Here is a 22,575-nt window from a genome sequence, read left to right on the forward strand (position 1 = left end):
TGGCGGATTACTATTGCATCTAAATGATCTCTATTGGTAATAATATATTATTCCATTTATACACACTCAGTACGGTTTTAGTTTGATATAAACGCCGATATGCCGTAAAATAATTGGATAAAAGACAGGCACATGTTCGCCATTTTTCGGAAATGCTGCTTCTGCATTTCTAAAAGTTCTATTCGTTATTTGGAAAGATTTTATTGTTTATGAAAACAATGTTTTGAAATAAATAAATCTTTTCGTCACAACGAACACATTTTTGGAAATAATACAAATATTTTCGTCCTTTCGAACAGTTGTTTGCTACTTTAAAAGGACATTTAGAAAATAACGATGATGTTTTTGTGTGTATTGTCAGAATACGGAGAAATTTTATTCAATACTTTGAAAAAAATAACTAAAATATGTTTCTACTCCTACCTTCGCGAATACGCCACCGCACAAATCTAAATGTACGTTCGACTGTTTGTGTGAACACACACACAAACAGAGAGAGAGAGAGAGAGAGAGAGAGAGAACAGAACTCATGAGAATGTATACAAGGTGAAACAAGTTACATACTGATACAGTGCTTTCTTCCAAGACTTTGGACACACTAATAGTCTCGCTCAGGAGATTGCGTGGGATTTCCCTTACCAAAGTCAATATAACTCCTTGCCTTGTATATTATATCGACTAATGGCGGTTTGCTACAGACTTCTGGAAGCGAAGCTACTATTACAAATCTCGATTTGAACAAAAATTCTACAAATTCTTGTGACATTCGTGTCGGGTATGATACCCATCCAGGCAAGCAGGACAAACTTTCAGTCGGTGGTTTCAAAGTTAAGAGTTACACCACGTTTTTATTAAGACGTTTAGATATTCTCTGTCATACATTCATACCTCAGTTCGAGTCCTAGAAAATTATCTAAATGAAGCAAGTTAGGTCAAAGTGAGGATAAATGTGTTCCATTGATTGCAAGTGACATAGATGGTGTTTTAAACAGTTGTACGAGTTCAGAAAGTTTAGAATTCTAGAAATTTATTTGAACTTAGCCATAAGGAAAAAAGCACCGATGTTAGCACTGTTTGTTTATTTATAGTATGCAAACAATATCTTTGATATAACATGAGCTATAAAAATCTTCCATTAAGATTATATATATATATATATATATATATATATATATATATATATATATATATATATATATATATATGTAAGACTGAAAAGTAAATTTGAACTATTGGCTCCTACCAAAAAGGAAACAATTATCCATAAGAAAACGTACTCGAAAAATCAAGTCATTGTAAACATTTATTTGCATTTAATTGTTTGTTTTTCTTAATTATCTGAACGTATAATTACACTCTGATATTTTGAGAAACTTTTGGCATTTAAATTCTCCACGGATTTTCAAATTTAACAAACGTTTTTTAAACAACGTTTAAATCATGTAATGTATATTTAATTTAATTATTTGCTTGTTAGTTTTAATTTTTTAAATTTTATTACATGTTATTGTAATGTAATATTAACATGCTGGACTTGACCCTGTCCAAAATTGAGTTAATTTCTGCTTGACCTGGTATACTATGTTCTATTTCATTTAATTAAACAACTAATTATAGCTTCTTTATTCTCTATGTGGATGAGCTTAGTATCAGACTTATTTTTCGGGTAAACAAGAATTGGTAAATATGTTGATTTTTGTCAAGGTTTTTGAGTGAATGTTATAGGTTAATATGTTGTAAATAAACAAGGCTCATTATATCATTCTAGAAGGTTATTTTCCGTTAGGTAATGATTGTATTTAGAAAATGCTAATTGCAACCTGAGTTCAAGCAGAGAACTATATAACCTTGTGACTGAAGATTTTACCAGTCGTGCCTTAACATCTAGCACCTTCAAGTTGCATTATGATGTGACCACTTTGGGCTGAATTTTATTTTCTTCAAATTATTGAATTCAAGCGATTTTTATTCTCTGGAAATACAAGAGTGCTCTAATATAGGTCGTGGATAAAGACATTCATGGAATTTATACTGAATTCAAACCTGGAATAATATTTCTGAGATTCAGGAAGAGACTGCTGACACATCAGCACTCCGAAAGCTTTACCCCATCGCCCTCAGTTTTGGATCTCTTGTGGACTGTTACTGAATTTTATTTTGGACTTTAAATTACTAGGACTTGTATCTTTAGTTCATGGACTATTTTTGGATTTAATTCGCAATACCGTAAGTTTTTTTTCTTCTCATTTTCACTTTTTATTTTAGGGAAATAAATTATTTGTAAAAAATTTCAAAGCTTGATGTCTTTCACACTTTTCTGTTACTTATTTTAAGAGCATTTGACTCCTAACTATCATAACCATCTAAAAAAAAGTATTCTTATGAATTATGTTTGACCAACGCACATAAAAGACACCCCTCCACTCGGACTAATTGCATAAAATAAAAGCTACAGCATGTAAAGAAGAAATAGTTGAAGGCAATTTTTATATGCGTGTGTCTTTGTGCGTTTGTGCCTGTGTCTTGCTGGTTTGGAAAATTGTTATTGAATTATATTAAGGTTATAAAAGAATTAAATAGTTGCAAGATATTGTCTTACCTGTTGAATGATGATTGGAATGAGTAAAACTTGGTCCAAAAAGCTCTCTTTTAAGCTTTTAAATCTACCACCTCTTGTCTGTAATTTATATGCAACATTGCCATCACTCAGATCTTGTACTTTCATTGTGGATTTTGTTAATGACTGTTGTTGAGTTTCTTCATTACTGAGTATAACTTTGGAGCAAATGTTAACTGTGAAAAGCTAGCAATTGAATGCAACAAGGAATGACTACATCGCATTAACGATATCGAAAGAGGTCAGATGGAGACATCCTACCTGGACTGACCTAAGTCGAATTTGAAAAATATGCGTACCTGCTAATATTTAAAAGGCAATCATTTACCGGCAGTGTATCCAACACTGTGCTTGAATGCAATGAGGAAACATAATGGCTTGTGCATGTACGGTCGTATGATGTGTTTATGTGTGTATGAATATATGAATTTTTACGCTGGCAAAATATATCTATATTTAAAACTTAAACGTTCGCCATATTACGAACACAACAAAACGGTCAAAGAGTTAGACAATGTATCGATTTATTTTTACAACATCGTCAAAAATGTACATGTTACACAATATTAAACAACGATATCTCTATGAACTGATCCCAGTTTGTTTATTGCACTGCATGTCCAGGTTCCTCCATACAGCACACTTTGGAATGAGTCAATATCAAGTTCCTTTCCGCCATCTTTGTAAGACACTGGTGGTGGTACGTACACATTTCCGGAGCGCTAAAGACCAATAGGAAATTTCAATGTTTGCATGCAATTATGTGCGGTTTTAAGCGGCTATCAAATACATTGAAGAACACTGGAAAGAAACTGTTGCAAGTTTGATGACGATGAAATGAGGGAGAACTTTAACCTAAAACATCTGTAATTTATGACTACTGGTGAAAATCTCTATAAAACAGTTTTAGGTTTGGGACTGCTGGCATAAGAAAGAACAAACAAACTAACGTGACTTTATGATTGTATTTACAGCGAAAATGACTCCGTGTTTACAAGGAGAAGCAAATATATCATCCAGTCAATTTTGTTCGAAATCATCGTGCGTGTAACATCCCCAACTTTAATATACAGTTGCAAAATATAAAAACGACTACAATAAATGTTTGCGGTTGCATATGATTTCAGTGTATATCACAACTGCACTTAACTGAAGGTCCGCCGCAATACGTATCTAATTATAATGATTAGTCATTTTTAATAGATATTTTAATGAGATTTATAAGAAAGTAGTTCCTTCAGAACTTTCATAATGTAAAAATAGATACTACAGTGATATAAATATTATCTACGTTAATTTTATTTATATGGCAAATATTACACACTAGTTATACATATAAAATCGCTATAACATCGATGTTTCTCTCTTTTAGTTTTCTTCCACAATGATTGTTTCATCTCTACCGAGCGGAAAATAATACATTTTCGCATCGATCATGTAATGCAGTGACATGTAAGCTCCTGTGGTTTGTGACCCACTCTGCGAACTTGAAACGTTGGATTGATGCGTACTAACTTCTAGCATGTAGTGTTGAGTGGTCTTCAACATATGTTGTAAACCACTCCTTCGTAAGTGAGCCATCTATTTGCCCTTCGGGCCTCAACTTCCACATCATTAGAAGGAAAACAATCAAGTAACAGACCTAATGTAATTTTATAGTTTCATTTTAAGCCAGAAATGGCTCAAACATAATCTGATGCCGTGCGTACTGATGAAATGTTAAAATGCTTTATAGCAGACCAAATACTAACAACATAAGAATTTGTATAGATTACTACAAATGGGGTTTCCACAACATTCTAAGGCAAAATTTTGTAATATAGTATGCTTTACTAAAATAAGGGCTGCAAATGCATGTAGTCGTAAATCCTGATTCAACCAAAATTTGTATTCAACATATAATGAATCAAATCACCCATCGGTGAGCACTGTTAAGATAACGTTTCATTAATATTTCTTTTAAAATATCAAAGTTCGATATTATTATCATTGCATTTACATTTGCATGCAATTACAATAGGTATTGTAATGATAACGTTTGATTTAATGATTATTCAGTTAAACTACCAATCACAATATCTATCAAAGTGAACAGGTAATTGCATGTATTGACAGTACAAATCCATAATTAGAAAGGTGAACATTGTTACATCTGCACAGAAGCACTACGCATATTGTAAGAAAATTGGCGTTATTATACCGTGTTCGCAACTGCAGTCTATTTCAGCCTGACATTGTTATACCACTTTCAATTGACGAATAGTCGATCAGACTACATATTGCCAAAAAGTTAAAACAGTCAGCAACTTTTCAGACCATATTTAGGAGGATATTATAAATTAAAGACCATATTAAATCAACTTATTACAAAAATGGGTCCATATCGTATTCAGTCACAATATAGTTTGTATTGCATGGATTATTGCTGCATGTACTTTTAATTCTGATAATAATAAGAAACATTCATTTACATCATGCATGGGTATAATCGTCAGGATCAAGAACGATTTAGAAAAGGCAATACAAAGAAAATTAGAGCGTCATGTTCAGATCCAACTTAGTACACGAAATGATTTTTATATCCAACTATGTGGCAATATAATGCAATATCATGAGTCCAAAAGGATAGCGCTGGCATTGGAATAGTGAAGTTAAACCCCATTATTCTATCCTAATCATGATACATTTCACCGCCTGTGTGTATGCGTGATGCAGGCAATATAAAGGTCCATTTAATTTTACTTGTGAAAATTATTACAAACTTCTTATATTAATGCAAACTTTCATCAGGCGTACGCAAAAACGATCCATAACCTCCTGCTAAAGTTTCAATAGGGACTCTAAACACTAAGAACAGACTTTTGAAAAGAAACTGATTTGAATCATAATGACCTCATGCTGATGTCTGTTCAGAACTGCAAATTTAAAACGAATACTACACCTATTGCAGGGGCCCCGAGTGGCCGAGTGGTCTAAAGCGCTCTTCGTTACGGATCACTGCCATCTCACCTCTGTCTGCGGCGGTTCGAGTCTAAGATTCAGCCAATGTGGGTATGTGAGAAAGCTTGCCAGTAGCTTCTCGAGGGTCGGTGGTTCTTTCCGGGGTTTTCCCGGGTTCTTCCTCCACCATTAATACTGGCCGCCATGTATAGCCTATCGTGTGCTGAAAAATGGCGTTAAACCCCACAACAACAACAACAACAACTACACCTATTGCATGACAGTTGCACTTTTTAAGAAAAGCCAAAGATATGGTGATGCCCTGCATGGACGTGGTCAATTTGTCGAATGTAAGGTTTGAACGCATTGTGCGTCAGAATCGTAAGACCCAGAAAGTTCAAGTAACGCACTTTTCAGGATTAGCATTTAATTGCGACATAACGTTTACTTCACAACAAGACACGTCTTTCAAATCGCTGCTGTTATGCAATTACATATTCATGTATGTTATTGTAATTATATAAAGAAAACGGTCCTCCATTTATTTCATTTGATTAACACCTTTTCTTTGAATTTTGTGGCTTTTCCCTGCTGAAAACTGCCACATAGCTTGTGACTTCACGAATATTATTACGTGTCGTAGCAAAGGCACAACACACTTGATAATGTGATACGTTCCTAATGTGAAAATTACAACAGATGATTCAAAAACAATGGAACGAACACGACTGTTTATACTTCGCATCGCTGTCCAACCTAAATCTAATCAAATCTTGTTTGCAAACACACACAATGACACAAATATGACACTTCCCACGAAACTTCGAAAGAGTACTAATATTTAACAACTAACAAATGATAATGTATTATAAATAGATATGCAGAGCACAAGCATGATTTTTCGCATTATATTTCCATACGGACTGACAAGTGGCTGTTTCTTAAATTACCTTACAAAACATGTAAAACAGAATCATGTAGTCCATGAGAACAAAAGCCAAAAATTAAACAAAATAAAGCAAGCAGTGGCTAGCGTGATACACTCTCGACTAGACTGTGAGGATTTCAAACTTATTCTCGGTTCAGCCTAGTACAGCTGCAATGATGTGTCCTGTGCCAAGGCATTTTACCAATTTGCATGTCATGAGAGTAGTGTGCTATTGAGTCTTGAAACTCCAAAACAAAACAACGTCAAACTCGTTTTTGACTCATGTTAATCACGTGATAAGAATAAATATATCATATATTATTTTACAATATAGTTTTATTTACGTCGTTTTGGTTTTTGACATGTTTTTCAATTATTTAATTATGTGGCTGGCTTGTAGTGTATGAGGAGTAAATGTACGTGCATTCTGCATTCATACATTACTGTAAAACGTATTCTAAACAGACAGTACCTTGCTGGATTATTTTGAACTGTTGACGGCGTTGGAATTTTATTTAATTTAGTTGGATTACTGTGAAAAATTAAAAGACTTTCATGACATTCACTTTCATTAGATTTACCTTGACGTAAAACGTTTGGATAATATAACTGTATTTCTAAAGTGGTGACAGCACATCAGCACATCAGAACCTTCATTTAGAATATCATTGTATAGTTTTTGGATTGCTAAAAATACATTTTAGTAGTTTTAATGAAATTCATATCATGCTGTAAGTTATGTTTAATTCTTTCAGATTGTTTTGATGTTTTATTTTAGGAAAAATGATATATGCTTGGAAACTTGAATGTTCGTTGGATTTTAACTTGTCTTGTTACACAGTTTATACCACTATGATGTAACAAATTTAATACGTTAGTTTAACGAGAGAGATAGAGAGCAGGAAATGGATAATCAACCAAAAAAGTCTCAGTTGATTTTATTTTTCAGATTCTTCCTGTTTCAAGGATGTGCATATTTTTCCGTCACACCAAACTATTTCACCACCGGGGCACGACGTACGCGAGCTATAGCCAATGCATTTTTTACTGTTATCGGTTATTTTGCATTGTACTGAAATTCAGATGAAGTAGGTCTATATCACATTGGCCACCAATACATCACTACATTTGAAAAGAACCAAATAAGATATTGTCATCTATTTCAAGAGTTCTGAATAACTGAGTAAATATCTGCAAGTGTTTGAGAAAACCTATATGAGGAACTGATACATGCTGATCGGTGCCGATCGGCGCTACTTGATTTGTCATGGCATTGTCAAACAGCGAGTAATATTTTATCAATTATCCTCATCTGAAACGACAGACAATGAAACACTATTCTGGAAAATGTGATGTAGAACAGAGTGGCTGTCTTCTATTTGATTGATGCCTGCCAACTCGTCTAGGATTAAAGATATGGCAAATGTTATTCTACCTATAATAATAATAATAATAATAACAATAATAACAATGCTATCAAAACAATTAAAACGGCTGAAACAATGATGTAGCATAATATATTGTCAAAAAAAGTAAGTTATATTTTGTGAAATTTGGTTTCATATCTTTTTTAAGCAATAAAGGTTGCGCAACTATGACAATCAAAAGCAAAGAATTGGAATTCTGTCGGAAGTAATTTGATTTAATTAGGATAGGAAATCCAGTTTTCAATTGGGAACTGTCAGTTTGATACTTTTCGATACATTTACACATCATTCCGTATAATACTAGCATTTACGTTGTCCATAAATTTTGAGTATGACGATGTCATAACATTTACAATGTTTTCTTTTATATCAACTGTCTTATCGGCAAATTATATAAATATGCCTCAAACAAATATTGATAATTGATTGGGGATGTTGACACTGCATGCTGTCGTCATCAGAAGTCTAATAAATACAATTGTATTAATATATGTATAGTGATTTCATGTAGTCGTCGACCGGAATGGTATTAATTTTTACAATTTACAAAATAAATGATCGTTGTAATATAATCCAAATAACTGCTGATCGTTACAATTATACCGATAGGTGATATAGTTCGATATTCGTCAAATAAAAGTTGATATCATAACAGGAGCTAAATTTGATTCTACCGCAATCACTGTTGTAATATCCAAAACGTGATTACGATATGAATTATGATTGTACGCAATCCACCCTAACTCCAACGGTAATAATTATTACTACTTGCAACTTTGTTAAAGTAGGATTTACACATGATTGCAACTTTAACCAGTCGAATCATTAAAGTCATTCAAGTGCAGATATTTGCTGGGTTTTCTATTTATCGTATTCTTTTCTCTCAGTTAATATTACTGTAAGATATCTACTAAAAGTCAGTAAAGTATCATTTATAAATTAGTTGTGACAATGTCGTATTCATTGTTAAATGCAATCGGAACACTGGAGCTTTTACTTTTGTTTCACAAATTAAACTATGTTGTAAACTATCACAAAAAAAGGTGTCCATAATATGAATCGCTGACTTACATCTTTGTATCCCCATCTAATAACAGGATCAGGAAATGCTAAAACATCGCACTTCAGTTTGACTGGCGAGCCCTCAGCAACAGTATCAGGACTTTTTATCAAAGACAATATTACGGGCGCGGCTGTAAAGAAAGAAAACCTGTATTATTTATCTGTAATACCTGTATTATTTATCTTTACCATGACCATTAAGTATATAAATGATTATAAAAACTTCGTCTGTATTACGTCCCATATTTATATCAGTGTTAGCATATTTTATGAGTAGCAAAATTCATTATTTTTATTGTTATTACTATTATTATTATTAGTATTATTATTGAAATGAATCAATTAATATCTGTATTATTTATCCCTTTGTTTTTAGTATATTGTAACAGAATGGTGATATTTATGAATTTTAATTGCAACTCATTGAAGAGATTGTTGTTGTTGTTGTTGTTGCTGTTGTGTTGTTTAACGCCTTTTTCAGCGCACGATAGGCTATGCATGACGGCCAGTATTAATGGTGGAGGAAGAACCTGGGAAAATCCCGGGAAGAACCACCGACCCACGAGAAGCTACTCGCAAGTTTTCTCACATACCCACATCGAAGAGAAGGTAATGGAGAGCAAAATTTGTATATCGGCTATAAAGCCCCAACTTTGACTTTTCAAAGACAGTTTAAGGTATTTTCTCATTTGGCTTTCAACCGTATGTTTCTTTAAGAAGACTAAAACTGGCTTCTGTTAAATGTTCACTGTATGTTTGAAGCGGCTGACACTCTTATTCTCATTGTGGAGTACTATTAGGGTGAGATGCTTTAATGAAGCGGAGGAATAATTTTAATTAATTAAAGAACATATGTGAAAATATGATGTTTCATAGGACTGCAGTAGTGGTGGTCGTATGACTGTTTACGCCATGGAAACTAAAGTAGGTTATTTGGTGCCGCGGCAAAGAGCATTGAAAGAAGGACACGACTCGTTGGCAGACCAGGCTAATTCGATGCTAGAGTTCGAAACCGCAACCTTTCTTTTTCATGACCTGCACTCTAACCATTGCCTTATCTCGGCTCGGCTGGGAGGAGAGGTTTTATGAACGTATCTGTTTCTGACCGATGATAAAGACGAGGCTATAAATATATTAAAAAGATTTATGAATTTCTAACTGGCAATCTTTCCAGAATGCAATGCAGTTCGTTTCTGCAGACTACTTCAATATAAAGGAGATGTCATGGTTTCAATGCGGCATGCAACAATATTAAAAATAGTAATCTGTTCTGTAAAATCCATATTCTACAACACATATTATCTGAAAGTATGTTTGTTTATATTATGCGTCGTTTATAAAATATATAAGAACTAAAGGACACGTACACTCACGAAGGTTTATAAAGACTTGATTTTTCACCGTTTGAGAACTGTCTGAAAGGGCACATGTATATTTCCCATAATTCTTTGAGTTGACACCAGTAATTATAAGTTCATTTGTTCCAAATGGTTGGCGTACTCCCACAGGAAGGCTACCGCTCTGAAAAATTATGAGGTAGATTGAATACAAAAAATGGCATTGACTAGTTACATCATATCATATTGGAACATATTAAGTTTATCTTTTTGAGTCAAATTAAAACGAAGCGAATTATTAATTTTGAAATTGTTAGGACCATAAGAAGAGACCGAATATTATTTTGAAACATTAAGCTAAATTTGTTTTCTTGTTATATGACTTCTATTTCTTGAACATTTTAAATTAATAAACAGTATTTCTCTGGAGACTTATACTGTCGTTCGCTTTATTATAAGATTGCAGTATTAAAGTGTCTCTCTCTCTCTCTCTCTCTCTCTCTCTCTCTCTATATATATATATATATATATATATATATATATATATATATATAGAGAGAGAGAGAGAGAGAGAGAGAGAGAGAGAGAGAAAGATGATTCAGATATATGCATATAACTTGAACATTTCCGTACTCATTATTAAATGTAAATTAGTAGATTTCCGTATGAGAGAACACATAAGATTCATGAACATGTATAACGTTTACCTCTTGGTAAAACCAGGTGACGTTAAGACCCGGTACACCTGTCAGACATAGAAGAGTGATGTTGCCACCAACATCAGTTTCAGTAGGACCGAATATTTCTGGCGGAAATAACTGGACAAGCGGTGAAAAGGTTGTAACCGTTGTCTGTTCTGAAAAGGGTAAGCTACATAAAGTAACGATATTTAGCAACCATGTCAACTGTAACTGCATTACAATTTCCTTTTCGATCCGATATGTAATGAAGACAGATGTAATAGTAATCATTATAGTAATGTATCCTTTTAGTTTCAGTGCCTTTTTTCATAACCTATCAACTCGCGTTTTGTTTGTCTCTCTGTCTTTCAATAACTCGTTAACCTCGCAAATCGCTCTATCAAATTTCATATAGGTGTTCTTATTAATTAGGTACAGATTAGTGTATTATTTTCATCCCCTTCGTCCAGAAACCACACTAGTCTAGTTGGTAGAATGTCGGACTCGTAATCCAAGGGTTACGGGTTCGATACCCACGCAACCTTGATTTGCTGCTTCTGTTTGGTCTTGAAAATGTGACCTACCGAGAATTTATTTTCATGATATGGCAAATAAAGACCGAGAAGTGCCGTACAGAGCCAAATGTAAACAAGTACGGTATCCGAAGTAACTGGGAAGGGTTCGAAGATCATATAAGTACTTTAGACATTTCCCAATACTTCTTTTCAGGGAAATTATATTCAGGTACTTTTAAAAGGAAGAAGTATAATTTAAGTTATTCTGGGTTGCGACCCGTGTGGAGTGACAGAGGATGGTAGAAATTATATTAGGTGCATTTGGACAATTATAAATATTATTCAAAGCAAGATGGTTTATTATTGCATGATATCAATGTTATGGGTTGCGACCTGTGTGGAGTGAAAGATAATTATAGAAAATGGTATTGGGTGCATTTGGACAATTATCACTATTATTCAAAGCAAGATGGTGTACGATTGCATGATATTAATGTTATGGGTTGCGACCTGTGTGGAGTGAAAGAGGATGGTAGAAAATGGTATTTTATGCATTTGGACACTTATCACTATTATTCAAAGCAAGATGGTTTATGATTGCATGATATCAATGTTATGGGTTGCGACCTGTGTGGAGTGAAAGAGGATTGCAGAAAATGGTATTGGGTGCATTTGGACAATTATCAATATTATTCAAAGCAAGATGGTTTACGATTGCATGATATAAATCATACTGCTAGTGGTAGTAGGAATAACAGTAATTTGTAGTCGTCCTCGTGGTCATCTGAATCTCTGTCAGATACAACATATTTAGCTAGAAAATTTCATATCTAAGAGTGATTATTGAAGCGCAAGGTTCTTACATGGAAGTATACATATTGATTGATGTGGTGTGGGATGATTGCCAAACAATTAAAACTGGAAGCAAGAAAATGTTTATTGTATAGGTCATTTTATAAGTTCCAACAACTGTTGTATAAGTGGTTATATTTTAAACTAAATTTCAATATTTCAATGCGGGAGGAGTGTTTCGATAATTTTTAACAATATTTTATTTTCTATAATTTTTTAAAAAAAGACACTTAAACATGTGTCATATAAGCTACTGGGATTAAAACTTCTTCGATAATGGCAATACCTCATATTTTCATTACTTGCGGACCGTTCCGTTAACCTAGTGGTTATAGTGTCCGTCTCAGATGCGGGAGGACACAGATTCGAACTCCGGCCGAGTCATGACAAAGAATTATAAAATGGTATTAACAGCTGCCTTGCTAGGCGTTCAGCATTACGAGGTTATGTTAGGACTGGTCAGCCTGGTGTCAGGATGATGTGACTGAGTGGAGCATCATGCTACATGTTTGCGACATGATGCCCCAGTGCTAGACATCACTATAAACTGTCACAAAGCGACAGTGTAGCTATCTGACTGAATTTCTTTTAAAGCTACATCAAAATTCCAAATCACACACACAATACTTACCAATACAATTGGTTACGTCTTCATTGGTTCCCTGGCAATCCGTACCATTATAGAGTGGAGCTGGATTATTACACTCCCTTGATCGGGATTGTAGTCCTCTGTGACATCGACCCCATCCGTTCCACTCTGACCAGGAACCGTCCACTATACAGTGGATAGAGGATACAAATCAAATTAGACATGAAAAACAGCAAAGGGAATGAAAAATTTATTAAGCGACTCTTAATAACTAAACGCTGTAGCATTTACCTTTTAAAGTCAAATAATCACAAGCGTTAATGAAGTCATTGTATGTCAAGCATTAAGGTTTATAGATTGCTGCATTTGTATGGGAAAATATGAACGAGTTTTTGTATAGTTAAACTTCGTGACCATGTGAGTGCGATAATAGTCCGAAAACAAAGAGTTCATCTGCAGTAGCCTTTTTATTATACACTAATTTTATTTTACCACATATGGCTTAATAGTGCAAAGAATACACTGCAAAAAACAAAGTAAATGAATTTCTGTTGCATTTTTAAAAAAGCCCAACCGTTGATTCATCAATATACATTTACAATATTAATGTGCTCATAGCATCACCCAGCGACCTTTGAGTTTCGTCGTACGCTCAAAAGTATTTAAAAATAAAATTCTTATTTTTGTCTACATAATATTGAAATTTAGAGTAATATTTTGAATAAATGCGCATTGAAACAACTTTTCCAGGGAGTCTGAAATGGATTGAATCTGTGTTTTCTATTGATCCAACATAGTTTTGCTTTTCTGCTTGTGATAGACTGGATTTTTTAGCTGAGTCAATGTCATAAGATGTACAAGGAATTTCATCAGTGGACCGGCTTTGAATCAACGGCACATCGGTTACATCATTGATTGTGGAATCATAAAGTGCAACAAATATTAATTATTTTAATTGAAAGTTTCAAAAGATGTTTAAAAAAATTACATTCATTTCATTTTGAGTGCAGTAAAGAGAATTCTGTTTCTGTTAGAAATGTAGTTAAACTTACAGTACATTTTTGCGGTGTGTAACAAATCTTGGAACCCATGACATGGGTCATAAAATTCGGATTTGCAGACCTAACTATGAAAGAACATTTTCAGAAAATTCGAAATGCCAAAATATAAGTACATTGTATTGCCAGCTAAAGAAGAGATATGTGTATGCCCTGTCAGTTGCATGTTCTCTGTTGAGGGACCCAGAGAAGTACATGACCTGCATGACTTTTATTGTTAGCCTACATAAAAACATTGTATCGGTAAATTTATAAGTGGAAATTGGCAAAGTTGGCACTGTGTGACAACCAGCAGATAGAAACTTCCTCGTCATCTTGGCATAATTCCCTGAGGCTCTGAGTTTTTTTATATCGAAACCTTTAGTTGCATTTTTTCTCGAATGTAATATTTGAATGACTTTTAAAAGGGCACTATTTGATAGATATGCAACATCTCTTTGCCTCAATCTGCTTTGTATGGTATTGTTATATATCCTGCAGTGCACTGGTCATTTTCTCGACCATTTTGTTCGCGAAAGCCTTATGAAAATTTCTCCTAAATAACTCTTTGAATGATCAGAACTGTATTTTCGATACTGCGTCTCTCACTTTGTTGTGGACATTGTGAATATCACGTTTATCCGTTGGCTTCTTTGACAGTTTCTTTATGCCTCTTTTAAATACATATTTCATGTTATCGTCTCGACTTTAAAATGGACGAAAAAACTTGGGTAATTATCCACAACAAATGTAATAAAACAATTCTTAACGTCTACTACACGAGCGTATATGGCTTGTTTTATCAAATAGTTCCTAATACTCGGTGCTAATGTTAGACACACGTGTCTTGTTATACGGAACCTTGCAGTACGTAAAAATACTACACGGTTCTCACAATGTAAAGTTAACGGAGTAAACAAATATGAAGATATAATGAGAAAACAAATGCATCATGTGTAGCACAGATGAACCATTTACATACTCTTGTTCCATTCGTTGTGTTATGTTCATGTATCAATCGATGGGCTAACTAGAATAGTGTTATTTATGGCTTGACATCAGTTATTACTTTTATAATTAATTGCAATTATAAGAATTGAACCTTGTAGTTTTAGAGTATTCATGAAACCACGAGGTTTGAAAATCCATTACATATTATACACTCATCCCTATGGCAATACATGCAGTACATAATCTATACCGAAATCGACATGCCTTCTTAACGTCTAAATAAAGATATCAGACCATTATTCGAGAACCCGTCTATTCGTGGGGAAATATAAAAGTATTAAACATTTTTATATGCACCCATTTGCTTGTACATGGGTTTAATTTTCTTCCGTTATACATTTCATAAACTTCAATAGTAGACAACACAATATCTACTGTAATTTTGATATCATGTATTAAATTTCTTGCTAACTAAATATCATATCAACTCTTAAAGCGAGGCTATGTTATTAGATGAAGACCAAGGAGAAACATATCTATTTCAAGGCCTGAATGGAATCGTGTGTTATTTGTATGTCGATCCAATAAAGACATTTTATTAAGTTCTACGTGAAACGAGTTAATGGTCCGATCTTAAAAATGTAAAGTTACTTTTTCAGGAAATATATTTCTTTCGCTGACTTTCACAGGTATGACCAATGTTTGATTGCCTCATTATTATCAAAGACGTTTCTGTTGTCACCATCGTTATTATCACTGTGCTTGTTTTTATTTTGTTGAGATACCGAAATACCTTAGCCATCACTAATATAGCTAAATTAAGTAAATTTAAATATATATTTGTACTATCAACTTTGTTTGCGATACTATCAGTGAAACATGAAAAATTATCAGGAACATTATATTGCCATTACCGAGACAATTAGCAACTAAATGTTATTACAATTAGTTGATTAAATTAGTTACCAGGACAGTTCTTTACATCACAACTCACGCTGTCAACGGCCAATCCAGGACAGTCATGTTTCTCATGCTCTGTACGAGGGCCGATGCAGAACCTGGCAATATAGCGGAATCCGGAACCACAACCTGTGCTACAGGCTGACCATTGAGTCCACTCTGTCCATACTCCAGGACCTTAATAATGTCACGTGAATTAAATATTGTACATAAAGGGCCAACTTTACAGCGAATCATATCGTTTAATATGTATGTATGTGTGTATGTGTGGGTGAGAGAGAGAGGATATTTTACTTTTGCTTTATATGGAATTCAACGAGAAGTACTCAAAAAGAACATAATGTCATTTTAAGTTCTAAATATTTAGCTCTGCATAAGACATGTTTATGTAACATTGATAAATCACTTACCTTCGGTAGTCGTAGTCGATGGTGCTGTCGTCACAACCGTGGACGGTACTGGGGTGGTGGCTAAAACAAAACCATATCAATCAAGCAGATTTAGCTCATGATGTTATTGCTGAAGAAAACAATACAAACTGTTAAATTCTCCTTAATAAATATCAGTATCAAACGTTCTAATCAAGTCTTGTATATTTTAAATATTACTCCTTTTTGTATACTATTGCATCGTTACATACATTTACGGTTGCAGCCCCTCTGTCTTTACTCGTTAGTTTCGTTTTATATCGCCTTTTATCATGGATTAACTTGTTCACTTCTACAGCACATGCTCCAAAGATTAGATCAGGCATGCAAATACATCCTACGGCCAGCTGGCCGAACCTGGTAGTATCTACTTATTTACGCCACAGGATGTGACCATAGTTTGAGTCAGTCTTGTTTGTAACTTTCTCCAGCCCACAGCTCGGGATGAACCAATATGAAGCAAGAACAATTCATTCTGCACTAAACGCATGAATTTCTTTTTTCACCTTGTTGTAAATGTCGTACGATTTACAGCAATGCTTTTTAGGGCTGGCTCGAAATGTTGGTTTTGGCCCTTTTACCTGAAACGTACATTTGGGCCCTAGAACCATCCATCCATCAATGAAAGACAAAAAAGCTTATTTTTTTTAATTTTTGTTTACGGAGAACCGCTGTAGATGGTGAAGCGCACGACTCGTAATCCAACGGTCGCTGGTTCCATAACAGTCCAGGCAACCAGGAATCGTCTGAATCTGTGTATCCTCGGAAATGGTACTTGACTTCCATTTCTTCGACATGATATAGTCTGGAATATTTTTAAAATGCCATTAGAACTGCAAACAAATCAATATAATGTCTCTTGTGATGAATGCGTGGTAAATATGAAAGAGAAGCATTACTTGGGCATGGCAAATATCTGCAGCTTTCATATGCAATGGACTCTCCAGGACAGTTGTAGGTTTTAGTGATGTTATCAGAAAGAACACAATGGCGGAGTCGAACACGATTTCCTTCACCACATGTTGAGGAGCAATCCATCAATATATTCCATGCCATCCACTGACCTACATGAAAATAACACTAATTGTATCACTGAAAGTTTCAAATTCGTTGGTAGAAAGAAAACAAAACATAATAATTTGGGGGAGTACAATATTATATCAAACACAAAATGCAAACACAAAAATTAGATAGCTTATGACATAAAGATCAACTACCGGGTCCGACATAGTGTGTTGTTACTATCTTTTATTTATTATGTTTAATGTCATCAAATCTATGTTCCAGCTTTCGAATAAAGTGTATGTGTGTGTTGGTTTTTTGACGTAGCTTTAACAGTTTTTCAGTCATACGACTTCTGCAGTGTATCAGTTTATAGTGATGTCTAGCACTTGGTCATCATGCGGTAAATATGTAGCATGATATCCCATCCAGTCACATTAGCCTGACACAAGGCTGACCAGTCCTAACACTAATCGCTTAATGCTGAGCACCTACTGAGGCAGGTGTTAGCACTATTTTTGTACGTCTTTGATAAGACTCGGTCGGAGTTTGAACCCGCGACCTCCCGCAGCCGAGGCGGACGTTCTTACCACTAGGACATCGGAGCCTTTTCGAATGAAATAGGTTATGCGACGGATGACTCCGACCAACATCGGATTCATTCGTACTCGTGCGAAAAATGGCCGGGTGTCTCGGTTTGAGGGAGAAATTATATGGCTCATAATGTTATCAAACGTCGATATTATGCAATTTTAATGAAACGCATTAATGATTGGGACAAATACCTTTTAGGATTATTCAGATGATTTGTGTATAAAATCTCTTGCACGCAAATGCGGCATTGGGGCTTTAAATCGCAAGACCACATAACGTCACCACAAATTCCGGGTTTTAGAGCTTTGTGGCACAAAAGTTCTGAACGTTAACATTTCCAGCTGAGATACAGTGTTATTTACTTTGTTTTTATTGAGATGCTTATTTTATGATGTCATTCCCTTTTTAAAAAAATGTGAAATTTGGCAAAAGGCCATTTTTTAATTATCGAAACCACTAATATTTCAATATATAGAGAGCTCTAATGTATGTACCATGTTCACCTCTTGCCTAATCGACTATAATTCACCTATCATTTTACACGTTAAATGGAGCTTTGTTACTCCAAGGCATTTTACACCGAGTCTTCCGGGATATCGCTTATTTTGGCTTAATTTCACATTTCTATATAACTCCCATATGAAGTTTAACTTGCACCGAGTGTTCCGATTAGCCTTGCCCTGGGTGTTCCGATTAGCCTAAAATATGTAAGTCCTGAGTATAATTTAACTCATCTCATCTATAATAATAAAAACAAGTTTCACACTGTTATTCGTTTTCAGTATTTTAATACAGAGAATATTGTATACAGAAGACAAAACGAAATGTTAAACAAAACCGCACATCTTTTTGAAACCAAATGTTTTAGTAAACACAGTTTTACACGGTTGTGCTTTAACACTGGCAATGAACATCTATCACTACTTTTGACAATGGCATATAATTATATGAAACCTACAACCTGTATACCCAATACTACTTACATAATTTAAGATATTCAATATTTGCCTTCAGCATGAAATAGTCCCATTTCGTATCTAATATAAATGAAAATCTTATTTAATAATAGCTTTACATTCACATATATATGAGAGGGTCAAATGATAGGCGTAAGCAGCAACATTACTAATAGCTTTACATTCTGGAATGTGGTGATATATAAGATTGTGACCATGTCACTTTTATGAAAGTTTTTGGTTTCATTCTAGAGTTTCCCGAACTATTTCCAACCATATTTCTGGTGTCTCTGTGGTGAATAGATAGAACACTTCACCACCAATCAGATCTGTGGCGAATAGATATAACACTTCACCGCCAATATCATATCATAATTTTGGTTCAGGGAGTTGATCTGCCGAAGGCAAAGGACTTGTATCTGACAATAAAGTACCTGCTGTAAATAGTTCAAAGTGTTCATTTGTCCTATATTTACTTAGGTATTATGTTTTAAACAAGCGTCCTTAAGTTACGTCACATGGATGTGCTTTACGTGCGCATTCTGATGTGTGTCAAAGGGTCATATTCGGATAAATTCTCGACTTTTGAGACATATATACATCTCAACATACCACTATACTGTCCCGTTCTTATAAACTCATTAAATGACAACATTTGAGGTCATTTTACTCAAGCACAACGACTATTTTATGCATACCGTGTAAACAAAATACATCTGAAATATTGAACATGTTCCTGTAAATGAAAGCATGTGATAACAAGAATTATAACATGATACAATATACAACTGGCCATAACATGTCAAAGAATGCTTTTATTTGGGCCACGTAAACCTATGTAAGGCATAAAATGGTAGCATTTTTTCACGTTAATTCTCTAGCTGATACTTTACAAGAAAATTAAGATAATAAGGAACCGACGGTCTAAGGACAAACAACAAAAATAAAAATGGACTCCATTCGTAATACAGTCCTTTAAAAAGAATAACGTTACCTGGGCATTGTCCAGCACATGATGATTGTTCAAGTGGAATCCCAATACAATCAGCACCACCTCTAGCTGGCACTGGATTGTTACATTCCCGAGTACGGTTACGTGTCCCCGTGTTGCATACACAATTACTCCATGTTTCCCACTCGCCCCAGTTACCATTAACTAAATGATAATAATAATAATAATAATAATAATAATAACAATAATAATAATAATAATGTGGACTTAGGAAAACGCAGCAATTCTAGAGGCTCAAAGACCTTTACAGTATTTGATGGCGCATGCAACACATACAATGGTAAGATTACAAAATAAACACCATGATTAATAATGCAAAACATGATGATAATAAGTAAAGACGTAAAAATCATTAAGTCATTAAATCTGTTTTAGTAGTGGAAATAGGTGCATTTAAGAGCATTCTCGAATGAGATCACATTGTTCGTGGAAATAATGAAAACACGATTGTCTGAAGAGGATCGTAAGTCTCTAGATGGGGTTTACACATGGGTGAGGTCATATAGTTATATTGTATTGGAACCAGTAAACGGAATATAGCATAGTGACCTAATATTATGTTTGAATTTGGATAGAATGGATAGCCAGCGGATGTTACAGAGCATGGGAAGTTTGTTCGGTTTTTCGTACTCGAACGATTATCTGAGCAGCCGTGTTTTTTTTATTTTTTTCTTGGAGTTATGTAGTAGACAATGAGGCGAACTTGAGACAAGTGAATTCCAATAGTCCTTTCTTAGGCGTGCTTAGGAAGACACAAGTGTTTTAGTGGCATCAAGCGAAAGAAAAGTGTGAATTAAGTGCGTTTCAGTTCCAGATCTTTAGTAATGCATATTTTCATTACGTGTTTATTTAATGAGAGGGTACCGTCGAGTGTGACAATTAGGTTTAGCACGAATTGTATGATTTTAATGTTGGTATTGAGCATACTTATTTTTTGTAGGTAAATGATGTGAATTATGAAGTTTTGTTGTGGTGATCAGAAAGGCGTATGTTTTAGCGTCATCACCTGCAGCTTGGTACATTGTGGCATCCATATATTGTCACCATAATTGCGTCTGTCTATGCCTTGAATGGTAGCCTCAGCATCAACTTTGCTAGAATGTTTTCTATAGCAAGACACAGTTTGTGTCCTGTTGACTAATAAGGATCAGAAACAGGCAATGGCGGGTATGATTAGGATATAATTCTTATGGTCTAATTCCATTATTATTATCTTTATGTATAGTTGAAAGCTGTAGGTGCGAACAGGAGATATTAGCTATGACAACCGTAGATTTTAAAAGTCTATTCCAAATATGAGAACTTTAAGTCAAACGACAAAACAACAGAATCCTTTAAATAATGACACAGTCAATGGCACTACAATGTTCACAAGTTCTCAAGGGAATGAAACCCAGTGATAATATGAATTGGAGTATGATAATATTTGCCATGCCACGTAAAGTCAATAAAGCTTTAACTAAATGAACTTTCAAAGCAAAATTAGTCTATTTTCTAAAATGCCTGCACATTCAATGACCCATGACCCAAATAATAAAAATTTACATTACGAAAACAATGATCAATGAAATGACATAGTATCGCATTACCTGGACACTGATCTATACATGACGATTGTTCAAAGCGGTTCCCAACACAATCAGCACCACCTCTAGCTGGTGCGGGGTTGTTACAATCCCGAGTTCGGTTATTTGTCTTCGTGTTGCAATTGCAATGGCTCCATGTTCCCCACGTGCCCCAGTTACCATTAACTAAATACAAAATAGTAAAGAGTGTGTGAAAACTTCCAATTCTTTAGAATGATTTGACATTTTAGCATCTGCTTCTAGAGCATGAGCAAGGAACGTTGTATGATTTTATTATTTGCAGGGATAATTTGTGTTAGTGTTGCTCGACCCAATAGGCACGTTTGAAAACACTAAACCTAATTTATTATTTGTAGTAATACACTATAAAAAACAATGAAATATTAAAATATATTGTGTTGAATGATTCCATTCAGTTTCCAGGAAAATTATTTCCCTTGCAAAATACAGAAAAAACTAATGCACCTGAAAGAAGCATTTGTCCTCTGCCATTTAATTTGAAGCTGGAAATGTAATGCCATCGAGCAACACTACCTGGTCATAATACTATTATTTTTGTTCGAACTTAGATTCTATTGCGATCCTTGATCTAACCTCAAATTATTTTTACTTTCAAATTGTCAAAAAAGTTAAAAATATTTCATTTCATTGCTATACGAGGATTTGCCTATCTTTTCTGTAACATTGCATGCACATATTATTATTAATGACTGCGGTCATGAAAGTAACTGTCTAACTGTCACTCAGGAAGAACCCGGTCAATTTACATAACATACATGATAGTGTAATTGTCTGTTACATGATTTTAGTACTCATCAAGATCATTCATCAATTATACAATATGACCATGACTACTATTATCAAAGTTAATTTTGGTTATTATTACTTGGTTGTTCAATCTATGTCCTGCATACCAAGAGGAATCTAGGATAATAATACGAAATAACCATTGTTTGTACATATGATTAGATGAGTAGCGGTCCATGTTTGTAATCATCAATTGAGTTATAAAGATGTTACATTTGCAATATATATATATATATATATATATATATATATATATATATATATATATATATATATATATATATGAGATCCACGC

General features: G+C 34.3%; 1 protein-coding gene across 1 annotated transcript in view; it reads right to left on the minus strand.

Moving 5' to 3' along the window:
• Nucleotides 1-3,161: 3,161 nt before the first annotated feature.
• The window catches only part of LOC149793664 (SCO-spondin-like), a 112,748-nt gene continuing 93,334 nt past the window's right edge, over nt 3,162-22,575 (minus strand). The window contains exons 34-43 of the mRNA XM_089969031.1: nt 21,477-21,638; nt 19,870-20,031; nt 17,223-17,387; nt 16,306-16,365; nt 15,902-16,072; nt 12,990-13,133; nt 11,019-11,167; nt 10,342-10,495; nt 8,984-9,105; nt 3,162-3,339 (exon numbers count right to left, since the gene is read on the minus strand). Coding sequence (XP_089825157.1) covers nt 3,184-3,339; nt 8,984-9,105; nt 10,342-10,495; nt 11,019-11,167; nt 12,990-13,133; nt 15,902-16,072; nt 16,306-16,365; nt 17,223-17,387; nt 19,870-20,031; nt 21,477-21,638 — 1,445 coding nt within the window. The 3' untranslated portion in view covers nt 3,162-3,183. The remainder of the gene's footprint in view (nt 3,340-8,983; nt 9,106-10,341; nt 10,496-11,018; nt 11,168-12,989; nt 13,134-15,901; nt 16,073-16,305; nt 16,366-17,222; nt 17,388-19,869; nt 20,032-21,476; nt 21,639-22,575) is intronic.

This window comes from Sinohyriopsis cumingii, chromosome 8, assembly GCF_028554795.1.
Source record: "Sinohyriopsis cumingii isolate HCF-2022 chromosome 8, ASM2855479v2, whole genome shotgun sequence".
Classification (NCBI taxonomy): Eukaryota; Metazoa; Mollusca; class Bivalvia; order Unionida; family Unionidae; genus Sinohyriopsis; species Sinohyriopsis cumingii.